Source organism: Telopea speciosissima, unplaced genomic scaffold (assembly GCF_018873765.1).
Source record: "Telopea speciosissima isolate NSW1024214 ecotype Mountain lineage unplaced genomic scaffold, Tspe_v1 Tspe_v1.0041, whole genome shotgun sequence".
Taxonomy (NCBI): domain Eukaryota; kingdom Viridiplantae; phylum Streptophyta; class Magnoliopsida; order Proteales; family Proteaceae; genus Telopea; species Telopea speciosissima.
The window spans coordinates 128,804-140,951 of record NW_025317377.1 but is presented as its reverse complement, the minus strand read 5'-3'; the positions used below and the strand labels follow the sequence as shown (position 1 = coordinate 140,951).

The window sequence follows — 12,148 nt, the reverse complement described above, 5'->3', positions numbered from 1 at the left end:
AGGAGTAAGAGAGAGGCCTACGGAAGCGTTGTGGAATGTTACGATCTCATTTATCCCACATCAGTTGTATGAAAAACTTAATGTGGGTTGATAAGTTCTTGGGTTCCCTTACCTTGTAAGCCGGTTTATAAGGTTGAGTTCTTCCAAGATCGTATCAGTGGTATCAGAGCTAGCACCACGTCTCTCAGGTGCAATCGTGCGACTCGGGTGGTGACGTCGGTATGACAGTGTTCGATCGGGACTAATAGCTAGTGCAAAGCCAACTTGCGTGGGCGCCAGGCCTGCGGAGCATGGTGGAATGTTACGATCTCATTTATCTCACATCGGTTGTATGAAAAACTTAATGTGGGTTGATAAGTTCTTGGGTTCCCTCACCTTGTAAGCCGGTTTATAGGGTTGAGTTCTTCCAAGATTGTATCAGCAGTATTAGAGCTAGTACCACGTTTCTCAGATGCAATCGTATGGCTCGGGTGGTGATGTCAGTTTGATAGTGTTCGACTGGGACTAATAGCTAGTGCAAAGCCAACCTGCGTGGGCGCCGGGCCTGTGGAGCGTGGTGGAATGTTACGATCTCATTTATCCCACATCGGTTGTATGAAAAACTTAATGTGGGTTGATAAGTTCTTGGGTTCCCTCACCTTGTAGGCTGGTTTATAGGGTTGAGTTCTTCCAAGATCGTATCAAAGCAAATGTTACGATTCCCACATCGGTTGTATGAGAAATTTAATATGGATTGATAAGTTCTTGGGTTTCCTCACCTTGTAAGCTGATTTATAGGGTTGAGTTCTTCCAAGATCGTATCAGTGGTATCAGAGCTAGCACCACATCTCTTAGGTACAATTGTACGGCTCGGGTGGTAACTAATATGATAATTAAAGAACTCAACCCTATAAATTGACTTACAAGGTGAGGGAACCCAAGAACTTATCAATCCATATTAAGTTTCTCATACAACTGATGTGGGATAAATGGGATCGTAACATTCCACCAAGCTCCGTAGACCCGGTGCCCATGTAGGTTGGCTTTGCACTAGCTATTAGTCCCAATCGAACACTGTCATACCGACGTCACCACCCGAGCACACGATTACACCTGAGAGACGTAGTGCTAGCTCTGATACCACTGATACGATCTTGGAAGAACTCAACCCTATAAACCAGCTCACAAGGTGAGAGAACCCAAGAACTTATCAATCCATATTAAGTTTCCCATACAACCGATGTTACGATCTAATTTATCCCACATCGGTTGTATGAAAAACTTAATGTGGGTTGATAAGTTCTTGGGTTCCCTCACATTGTAAGTTGGTTTATAGGGTTGAGTTCTTCCAAGATCGTATCAGTGATATCAGAGCTAGCACCACGTCTCTCAGGTGCAATCGTGCGGCTCGGGTGGTAACGTCGGTATGGCAGTGTTTGACAGGGACTAATAGATAGTACAAAGCCAATTTATGTGGACACTGGGCCTGTGGAGCATGGTGGAATGTTACGATCTCATTTATCCCACATCGGTTGTATGAAAAACTTAATGTGGGTTGATAAGTTCTTGGGTTCCCTCACCTTGTAAGCCAATTTATAGGGTTGAGTTCTTCCAAGATCGTATCTTGGGTTCCCTCATCTTGTAAGCTGGTTTATAGGTTGAGTTCTTCCAAGATCGTATCATGGGTTCCCTCATCTTGTAAGCCGGTTTATAGGTTGAGTTCTTCCAAGATCGTATCAGACATCTCATACGATCCTGGAAGAACTTAATCCTATAAACCGGCTTACAAGGTGAGAGAACCCAAGAATTTATCAACCCACATTAAGTTTTTCACACAACCGATGTGGGATAAATGAGATCGTAATATTCCACCATGCTCTGCGGGCCCGGCGCCCACGCTAGTTATTAGTCCCGATCGAACATTGCCATACCGACGTCACCACCCGAGCAGCACGATTGCACTTGAGAGACATGGTGCTAGCTCTGATACCATTGATACGATCTTGGAAGAACTCAACCCTATAAACAGGCTTATAAGGTGAGGGAACCCAAGAACTTATCAACTCACATTAAGTTTTTCATACAACTGATGTGGGATAAATGAGATCATAACATTGGCTAGCACCACGTCTCTCAGGTGCAATCGTGTGGCTCGGGTGGTGACGTCGGTATGGCAGTGTTCGATCAGGACTAATAGCTAGTGCAAAGCCAACCTGCGTGGGCGCCAGGCCTGCGGAGCATGGTGGAATGTTACGATCTCATTTATCCCACATCGGTTGTATGAAAAACTTAATGTGAGTTAATAAGTTCTTGGATTTCCTCACCTTGTAAGCCGGTTTATAGGGTTGAGTTCTTCCAAGATCGTATCAAAGACCTTACCGAAAAAAAAGGAGCAAGAGAGGGAGAGATTGAGATTATTTAACGTCTTAGCTAGGTACCTATTTGAGTGCAATCTCCGTGAACGGGGTAGTATTGAGATTCCATATAGAGATTGAGATTCTATATAGAGATTGAGATTATATAATGTCTTTATACATATTTGAGTGGAATCTCCATGAATGGGGTAGTATTGATATTTTATATCATCTTAGTTACCTATTTGAATGCAATCATGTTGATTCCTATAAAAGAGGGAGAGAGCAAAAAAGGGAAAAATAAGAGGTAGTTTCGTGAATTGGGTAGTAAACGTTGGATAAAGACAAGGGAGATGGAAAGAAATACCTCATCAATGACTAATCTCATTCTATTAATCAAACATGCATCAGCAAATAAGGAAGTGAGCAAATCAATAGAGGAGCTAATCACTCCCTTGCCAAGAATGATATCCAAGGCAAAAGAGCAAGTCAACTTCTTCTATAAATCGGTTTGAAGAGGCATTCTCAATACTCCATTCAACTGATAAAAAAAATGGAGTCTAGCAACCCCCCTATGCATTGCAAACCAAAATCTCGCCCAGCCTCATCTTCTGGCCTTAAGAATAAGAAAAAGAAAAGGAGAATGTGCACTTGCATGTGCAACTTGTGTGATCGCCTTAAGTTAACTCTGTTCAATCAAAGAGGGTCATCCGCACCTCCTAAATTGGGTGATCAATGCAATCCAAAACCTTATAACTGATGAGGAAAATGAGGATTACTATGAAAAGTTAATGGACCTTCATGCCGACGAGAAAGATCTTGAGACTCCTAAGATGGGACGTGGCATGAAGAAAGGAAAGAAGAAGAAGATGGAAGTTGCACCTCGTACTCGTCCATCGAAGAAACAGGAGGTCGTAGCGTTCACTCCTCCAACCTACTAAGAGTCGTCGGTTCTGTTTTTTTTTTTCTTCTTGTTATCTAATAAAATGGAGGGCTTTCTTATGTTATTATCTTAGTTTCTCAGCATGGACAATTTTTTATGTTGGTACAATGGGTTTGATTTATGAAGTGCCTTCACTCTTTATGAATGTCATTAATATAGTGTCCTTGCCTATTGTTCTTTCAATTGACGTGATATTTTTTCATGACAAAATGGATGGAGTGAATGATCTTAACCAAAGTTATAACACTGACTTCAACCTTAGTTCTTTCAATTGTCCTTGCCTATTGTTTTTTCAATTGACGTGATATTTTTTCATGGCACATTGGAAGAACTCAAGCTCTTCACAGATGCAATTGAAAGGTATATTTACTGATTTAATTACAGTGAACTGCTTCATGCTGCCCCAATGGAATGCTAAAATTTTCAGGTGAGACATAAGTGGCATAGATCAACTTTCCAAATACATGAAAGTACGTGCTTTATTCTGCAGTCCTAGATGTTTACAATGAAATTGAGGAAGATCTGAGAAAGGAAGGACAATCTTATCGACTTAATTATGCAATAGAAGCAGTGAGTGTGTCCATATCTTATCGACTTGATTTCATAGATTCTAGCTAGTAACTTTAAAATGTTAAAGACCTATTTAAAATCATGTTTGTTTGGTTTTATTCCAGATGAAGAGACAGTGCAGAGCCTACTTCATAGAAGCCAAATGGTTTAATGAAGGATGCATTCCAAAATTCGAAGAGTATATGAGAATTGTATTGACCTCCTGTGGTTATCCTCTGCTTACAGTCACATCCTTTATCCTAATTAGCATGGGAGATATTGTGACAAAGAAGGCATTACTGTGGGAGTTGTTAAAATTGTTTTCCTAGTTTTTAAGAGTGGCTAAAATGCTAATTTGATAAGAACTTCTATAACGACCAGCATGAAATGGTTATCCTCTGCTTACAGTCACATCCTTGTGCTTCTCTTTCTATTTCCATACTTTTTGTAGTTAACAGGAATTTCTCTTGCAATTATTTTTTCAATTAACTAAACATTTTTGGCAAAAATGGTTCCCTAATATTTCTTAGTTGTCATGTATAACTCCTTCATGTATAACTCCCATGCAAGCAGTTCTGAGCAAGGTTTAGTGGAATTCATGAATGAAGTATCACTAATATTGAAACTTCAACATAAAAACTTGTGAGGCTCTTGGGTTGTTGTGCAGAAGGAGAAGAAAGGATTCTTGTCTATGAGTACATGACCAATGGTAGCCTTGATTTCGTTATCTTCAGTTGGTACTCTTTAATCTAGATTAGATGTAATGGATCGACTATGCAAAATTATAGCTAGATGCTGAGATATCAAGTTGTCTCAGAAATGGAAACTATAGACTAGAATTAGTAACTCACAGTACAAATAGTTCCAGTCGGGGGATTGGGCTCAAGTCACTTTCACCATGAAAGAGAGGTCTCTTGGTGGTTGTTCCTCTTTCAAAACTTGGGCAAGAATGGCTGACTAAATCAGAAATTAAAGGCCCTTGAATATTCTGCAGAAATCTCCAAACCAGGGAGCCACTGGGTCTGGAAATTGGATCTTCAGCTTTGCCCATCAATTGTAACTTGATGGCTGAACTTCAAAGGACTGAATAACAATTCCAGCCACGGACTTGGTCTTCAAATGACACTGAGGGAGGTTAACACAAGACAATGAAAAAGAAAGTGTAGGGAGTGATTTAAGGAAGAAGAAGAACCAGAAAAGAAAGATATAACAGTCTCTCAAAAACTAGGCATCTCACCTCATTGTGTCACAGTCATTGGTAAAAACAAGAAAACTTTTCTTCATTAAATTTTGACCTGTAGCCTACAGGGTTGATCCGATGCATTTGAGAAACAACAACAATAACAAACTAGCGACTAGGACTTGAAACAAGGGGCAGGTTAACACAAAAAGCCTCTAACAAAAATATGAGGATACATGACGGGGGAGTGCAAAGTTTACCACTGCCTAATAATGTGGAGGTATGAACCAAAATAGCAATATCCCAAGACAAATCGATCCATCTGTTTCTCCCAGAATCTTTACATGGTGTGATAATCAAAAGGGCTTTTTGTTTCACATCGAAATTAATAGAGGATCAGATATGCTGATAGGAATGCGAAGAGTTGGACCATCTCCTCGAATTTCTCTCTCACCAAATCTGGTAGATAACAGAACAAAAACGTCATTTTGCCCATAACATCGTGGACTAAATTCCCTTTGAATCGAGAGAGGACCCACTCCTGCTCTCTATTGAAGCACTAGACCTACTTAGTAGATGGCTAACAATTAGCCAGAATATTTTCCCAAATAGAATTGGAAAAGGAGCAACTACAAATAGATGATTAATATCTTCTTCAACATTCCAACATAGACAACAATTTGGGATTGAGATTGATCGATCGGCCTAAAAAAAATTTAGGTTGGGAGAGTATAATTAATAGCCCTCTAAGCAGTGAAGCTATGACTCGGGATGGAATCCTTCCCCCATATAAGATAAAACTACCAAACCTTGGGCTGCTGCGATCTAATCAGATCCGAGGTGGACATCGAACTAAATCTATTTAAGGAACAAACAATCCACCTGATTAGATCCCTGCAACCACGAGGCCTCCTAGGGGGACGTTTGCCTAGACCTCGGGAAGGGCTGAAGAGATAGGGGGCCTAGGATCCCATATCCCATCCCTAAGAATAGATGAAACTTTGGCTAACTTATCGGTGTCACACCCCACTCCTTAAAACACCAGAGATGTGACTAGGATGCTTACCATTATCCTATTCAGCCAGCCAAGACCTCATACGCAATACCTTAACGATATAATCCACAATTAATCCATAGAAAAATCAAAGCATCGGAAGTCTAGTGATACTTTATATATAAACAAGTTTATCCCCGTACATCGTTCAACAAAACATATTACATAATATTGAAAAATTGTAAATATTACATCAAACGGTTAATGTAACAAAGCAGAAGCCGACGACACAATACCCTTGGTCAAACAACTCCATAAGCACAAGTGTCACAACCATAGCTAGTGTCATGCTTCTCGAGCTCTGGAGTCCATCGGTCGCCACTATACTCGGTCATGGTAGGGAATGTATCTGTGCTCACAGATTTGATCGTACCTGCATCAACATCTAGAAGAGGTAAGCACGTGGTGTGAGCTTCACTAAGCTCAATGAGGGGAGGGAAAAATGCAAACAAAACACAAATAGTCTATGATGCAGTGCATGAGTCCATTTATTAATTAACCTAGACATCAAACTATGTCTCAGATCAATAGTGCTACTGCAACACAAACACGCAAACAAAACACAAATAGTCTATGATGCAGTGCATGAGTCCATTTATTAATTAACCTAGATAGTAAACTAAGTCTCAGATCAACAGTGCTACTACAACACAATAGGATGTATCCCTGGTCTCGGATACGCCATCAATCACCCAACGATACATGCCCTAGTTGCGTAAAGGAGGTTGCTAGTCTCAAAATGCACCATCGGTCACCTATTAAACCCTGATAACTCTCTGGTCTCAAAATTACCATCGGTCACCCAGCTCGGTCTACCTCAGAATAATCATATCGTACAATGGAAGTAGTATTCTAGAAAAATGCATCGGATCTACCACGAAAAGGCTATCCAACATGTAACCACATGTTGGCCAGGGGTTGTAGCACCCGATCAATGATCCTAACCTCATACCATCTACATGACAAAATATCACATGTATATATATGTACCTGAGGCCAGCGATCATAGTATCGAAAAACCATCGGCCACATTGTCCTCCCATTTTCTCAAGCATACACATACACATACAATAAAGTATGGCAAATACGATATTGGAATCCATAATCTACCACACCATAACCCATTTCCAAGCCTAGTGCAGCAAATACATCTATTACGACAGTTTAGGAATTCAAACACAATTAGTATGGAGAATATGGTATCGAAAAGCCATTGGCCACACCGCAACCCCTTTTGAAGCTTATCTCTAATGTAGTAATACTGCAGCAATAAACATAGTATGGTGATACCAGTATTAGAATCCACCATCGGCCACACCGTACCCCATTTCTACACATTCACTTCACATTTCATATCGAATAGTTTTGAGGCATACATAGTTATGAACAATTTAAGAAACATAAATAAACATGTTATGCATGATCCATACAACAGTTAATATGATTATAAACACTCACAAAAGAACTCAAACCATCCCACTCACCTTGTTGATAGACTTGATGATTCTAACTCAAAATGTATTATCCCAACAATACCCCAATAGGCCTCTCTAGAGTGATTATCTCTAACCTAGAATAAGATGTAACATGGTATTAAATCATTGTTGAAGAACCCCAAAAGAACCCCCCAGTGATTCCCTAAATAGATCTTGAAAATGTACAACAAGGTCTCCGGATGATGGTGATCATCTAGTCCTTGCCATCTAGACACATCTCTAGAGAACTATTCTCACAGCCACTAGTCACCAGATGATGACCACTGGATGATGGTGCACCATCATCCGGACTTGATCATCTGATCATGTCATAGGGAACTAAATTTTAGTTCGATCCTGACCAGTACCCAACCAAGGCAAATTCGACTCCGTTGGGATTCAAGAGGATTGTAACACCTCCCTATTGATCTGAACTAAACTAATTTCTATCGTTTGGTTTAGGAGCTATGGTCAAATCTACGGCTGAAACCTTAAAACCTAGGTTTAGAGGTTATTTTACCATAGATCAGTTTGGATTGATGTGAAACATTAGGAATGGGTCCCAATGGGTACAATACCCATCAATGACCTATCTTACAACCTTTGAAAGGATTAAAACTAGAATTCCATAGGAATCCAGCCATGACCTAGGTCAAGAAATCCAACAAAAAAGAAAGAAAAAGGGTGTAGAGTACAACAACCTACCTAGGGCTGAGCTTGGACAGCTGTTCCCGAGTAAATCTGAGCTTCTTCTTCCTCTCCTTTATTTAATTTCTTTCTCTCCTTTTCGGTTCTGAGGCCTATTTTCCTGGCCATTGGGTTTGACTGAAACCCATTAATTCCTCAATTATACCATGTGGGCCCACCACCTTAACCCCAAATTAGGTATGCAGGTGTAGGTGAATATCATAAGATGGTGGGGGCATGTGAAGGAGGATCGAATCCTAAGCATGGGCCCCGCAGACAACAATTCTCCCTTTTTGGGTCCTAGATAATGTCTGGATGATGGTGGGCATCCGGACATACCTAAATCTGTTGTGTTTGACTAGTTTTTCTCTAGTTCTCCTATCCCTCTTGAAGGGGTCTGTACACAGTAACAAGACACCATTACTACCATGCATTCATTAAGCAAGTAATCAAGATTCAAGTACTGACTACCAAAGATCTGGAAGTTCATTTGGATATCTTCGTCTGCTCCCTTCACACCATGAGAAAGTACATGGAGGACTGCCAACATTTGCACCAAACTTTTTGACTACTACAATATACATGTCACCTATGTCGACAGTTGCCGAAGCAGTACCTATAATAAATATTCAAATCAACCCTAGTTTTGGCATAGGTGTAATAATCAGACCTGGTATTGTGTCGAATACGGTCTCCGTAATAGGAGATAAGAACACCCTTAAGGCGCCAAGAGTCTAGCCAAAATATCTTGTCTTCCTCATCCGCAATGGAAGATGAAATAAAATCAATAATTAGGGGCCTCAAGTGAAGCATCTTTCCGCAAGACCAAGAAAAGGTAGATGAAATTTGAATAGTCCAAATAGACTCCTTCCTAAGAATCTTGGAGTTGATCCACTTCATTCATATGGAGTTTTCTTTAGTCACAACTCTTTACATGAGTTTCAAGAGAACTGCAATATTGACCTCCTTTACTCTTCTAATGCCAAGGCCCCCCTCATCCTTAGGAAGACAAATAGCTTGCCAGCTGCAAGTGTGGAGAAAATTGGAGCTCTCTTTCCCCTTCCATATGAAGGAACACATTAAAGATTCAATCTTCTTGACGCTGTTTTTAGGGATCCTAAAAACACCCACCCAATATAGATACGAGGCCTGTATGACTGATCTTTTCAACTCAAGTCTTCTAGCGTAAGAGAGGAGTCTACTCTTCCAAATCTGAAGTCTATTGGGCAACTTATCAAGAATGGGCGAATAAGGATGTAAAGAAAGCTTCGAGGAAATGAAGGGTAAACGGAGATAGATGACTCAGCGTAAAATTGTACCAGAAAATTTTTCCTTGGTAAATTTTACTTCATAAATGTAAAATTTTATATGTTGAAAAATTTCAATGCTTTTTTCCCATAAAAAAAAATTGCAACACTTTTCAACGCGTAATTTGACATGTCAAATCTTTTGAAGTAAAAATTTTCAAGTAAGATTTTTCTAGGTAAAATTTTCCACCGAAACAAATAGAGCCCAGTGATGGATAGTGTACCCAGGGGGTCACGTAACTATCACACGTTTTTTGACCCTATTGGCCTATACATATTGTTACCATAAGTATCAAATATTGATTACCATCTCATACCAATATGTATCAGCTGATACAACCAATGCAATACCTAAATACCAATACTTAAAGATTGGCTACATTTAATGATGTCACAATGGAACCGGAATTGAATATCGAAAACTAATCGTTTACGATCGAACCGAAGGGCACCGCAGAAAAATGATCCAGTTTTGATTTTGTAGGTTCTCTTTCCGGTTCGGTTTTGATTTGCACCGTAAAACTGCGGTTCTAAACCGAATAGGAACCAAATAGAAACCGATACCTCTTACTCAAATACTAGCCAATGCATCAATTGGATTAATTAATAACATAATAATTAATTTAATAAACAACTATTATTGAAACATAAAATAAGTAAAATGTCTTGGGTTAACTATATATATATTTGTTCAAGTACGAATTCAAAATGATGGATGATGTTAAAATGGATTAACAAAACCCTATTTGCTAATAGAGGAAATAATTTGTTTATCATGTGAGAGTGGCGAAGAAAAAAAAAATAGAAAAACAAAGAATAGAAAAAGAAAAAAGGACATATGAAGATGGGAAATTTTTTTTTATCACATAGGCATGGGAAATATGATGAGTGAGGGAGATCGGGAGAGAATGGGGAAACATGGGAACATAAACGCTTTATAAACCAAGGTTGTCTTCATTACTGTTTCCCAAAACCAACACTACATAAACCGCATGTAAACCGATTGTGAATCGGTTAACGAAAACTGAATATAAACAGGTAAAACCGGACCGTAAGCTAAACAATTCTGATTTTGGCTGATTCCTATCCGGTTCAGTTTTGATTCCACCTTATCAAAATGTAAACCGCACAACCAAACCGAATAACCAGAACTGCACCCACTGACACCCTTGGCCGGCTACATTTGTTACTCTTCTTTCTTTTTTATTTTTTCCCACTTTATAGGGCTAGAATTTATAGGACTCCATGAGATCAAGGATTTAGTAGTCGGTATTGGTCTCGGTCGATATTGATCCGGATCCACCCTTTTCGGTTTGTTTCGGACAGATTTACCCCTGTTTTCTTTAATAATTGATTTTTTTTTTTACATTTTTACCTTTGGACCGTACTGATTCAATGATATGGGATCGGCCAGGAATCGGTATCAATCTCTACCAATACTGATACGATCGATTCCTCAAACCATGCATGAGATATCTACTTGTACAAAATTAATACGAAGGAAATGCTAGTCCAACACGCAATGGGATCTACCACAGTTCAAATTCAGTGCCGTCCCGTTACTCCCGTATGAATCACTCAAAGAAGACTTCCAGTGTGCAGCCCGTGAAAGGCGGTGGCTCCCTTCCTCTAGAAAGTCTTGATGCCGTCAAAATTGTCTACTGTGACGGTCCAATTTGAGCCTTCGAGGCCTTCTCAATTCTCTCATACCAAAGACTTGGTAAAATAAGGTGTGAGAAGAAAGCAAATAAAATAATTGAAGGGTGAGATCATTTTACAGATGGTCACCGTCAGGTCAACATTTTTGTAATCTTATAAATAGACTGTATCGATGCTCAGACTTCATCACAATATTACTCTTTTAACAGCAATTAGTGAAGAGTTCCTTCTCCATTCTCTTAAGTCTATCGATCTCAACCATGTCTAGCAAAGAAGATGAGAGAGCAGGAGCTGAAATCGTGCGTGGAAAAGAAGCTTGTGATCGATTTTCAGAGGAACTGATAAAAGAGTTAGGATTCCCTAGTGGTGTCCTTCCTACCGGAGAACTAGAAGAATGTGGGAGAGTGAGAGCCACAGGTTTCGTATGGTGGAAATGCAAGGCCGCGTACGAGCATTTCAATGTGGCAACCAATACCAAGGCAAGTTATGCTGCTGAGACGACGGCGTACGTGGAGAAGGGGAGGATGAAGAAGATGACTGGTGTGAAGAGCAAGCAGTTGATGATGTGGGTTCCCATAGTAGAGATGTGCATGGATGGGAACAAGATCACCTTCAAGACACCCATGGGTGTCGGCAAGTCCTTCCCTCTCACCTCTTTTATGAACGAAGCAGAGAAGAAGAATTATCTCAAGCAATAGGGTGCATGATCGATTATTCATCCTCTACTATCTACTCTATCTACTCTATGCCTTATTTATTTGCCTCAATCTATGTACCTTTATTATTTCATGAACCGATAATAAATGGTTTACCAAAAAAATGGAACCGATAATAAAAAAATGGATCATTTCAACCATGATGTTGTGCCACCTTTGTGTAGGTGTTAATTTGTTCATTCTTCTACCAAAAAAATTTGTTCATTCTAATGTCTTAACCAAATAGTTAGTTCTTTATAACACAG

The 12,148-nt window shown here is 39.7% G+C and overlaps 1 protein-coding gene and 1 long non-coding RNA gene across 2 annotated transcripts; both read left to right on the top strand.

Moving 5' to 3' along the window:
- Nucleotides 1–3,588: 3,588 nt before the first annotated feature.
- On the top strand, nucleotides 3,589–4,049 carry LOC122647396. The gene is made up of 3 exons (XR_006330862.1): nucleotides 3,589–3,636; nucleotides 3,704–3,846; nucleotides 3,951–4,049. It is a non-coding gene; the product is annotated as an uncharacterized LOC122647396 (long non-coding RNA).
- Nucleotides 4,050–11,344: 7,295 nt separating this feature from the next.
- Nucleotides 11,345–11,885, top strand: LOC122647395. Its single transcript, XM_043840814.1, has one exon. It carries the CDS (start codon nucleotides 11,448–11,450, stop codon nucleotides 11,883–11,885), a length of 438 nt encoding a protein of 145 aa, XP_043696749.1. The 5' UTR covers nucleotides 11,345–11,447.
- Nucleotides 11,886–12,148: the final 263 nt, after the last annotated feature.

What these genes read in the sequence shown, in the direction of transcription:
- LOC122647395 (XM_043840814.1), top strand. Translation starts at nt 11,448, where the DNA reads ATGTCTAGCAAAGAAGATGAGAGAGCAGGAGCTGAAATCGTGCGTGGA.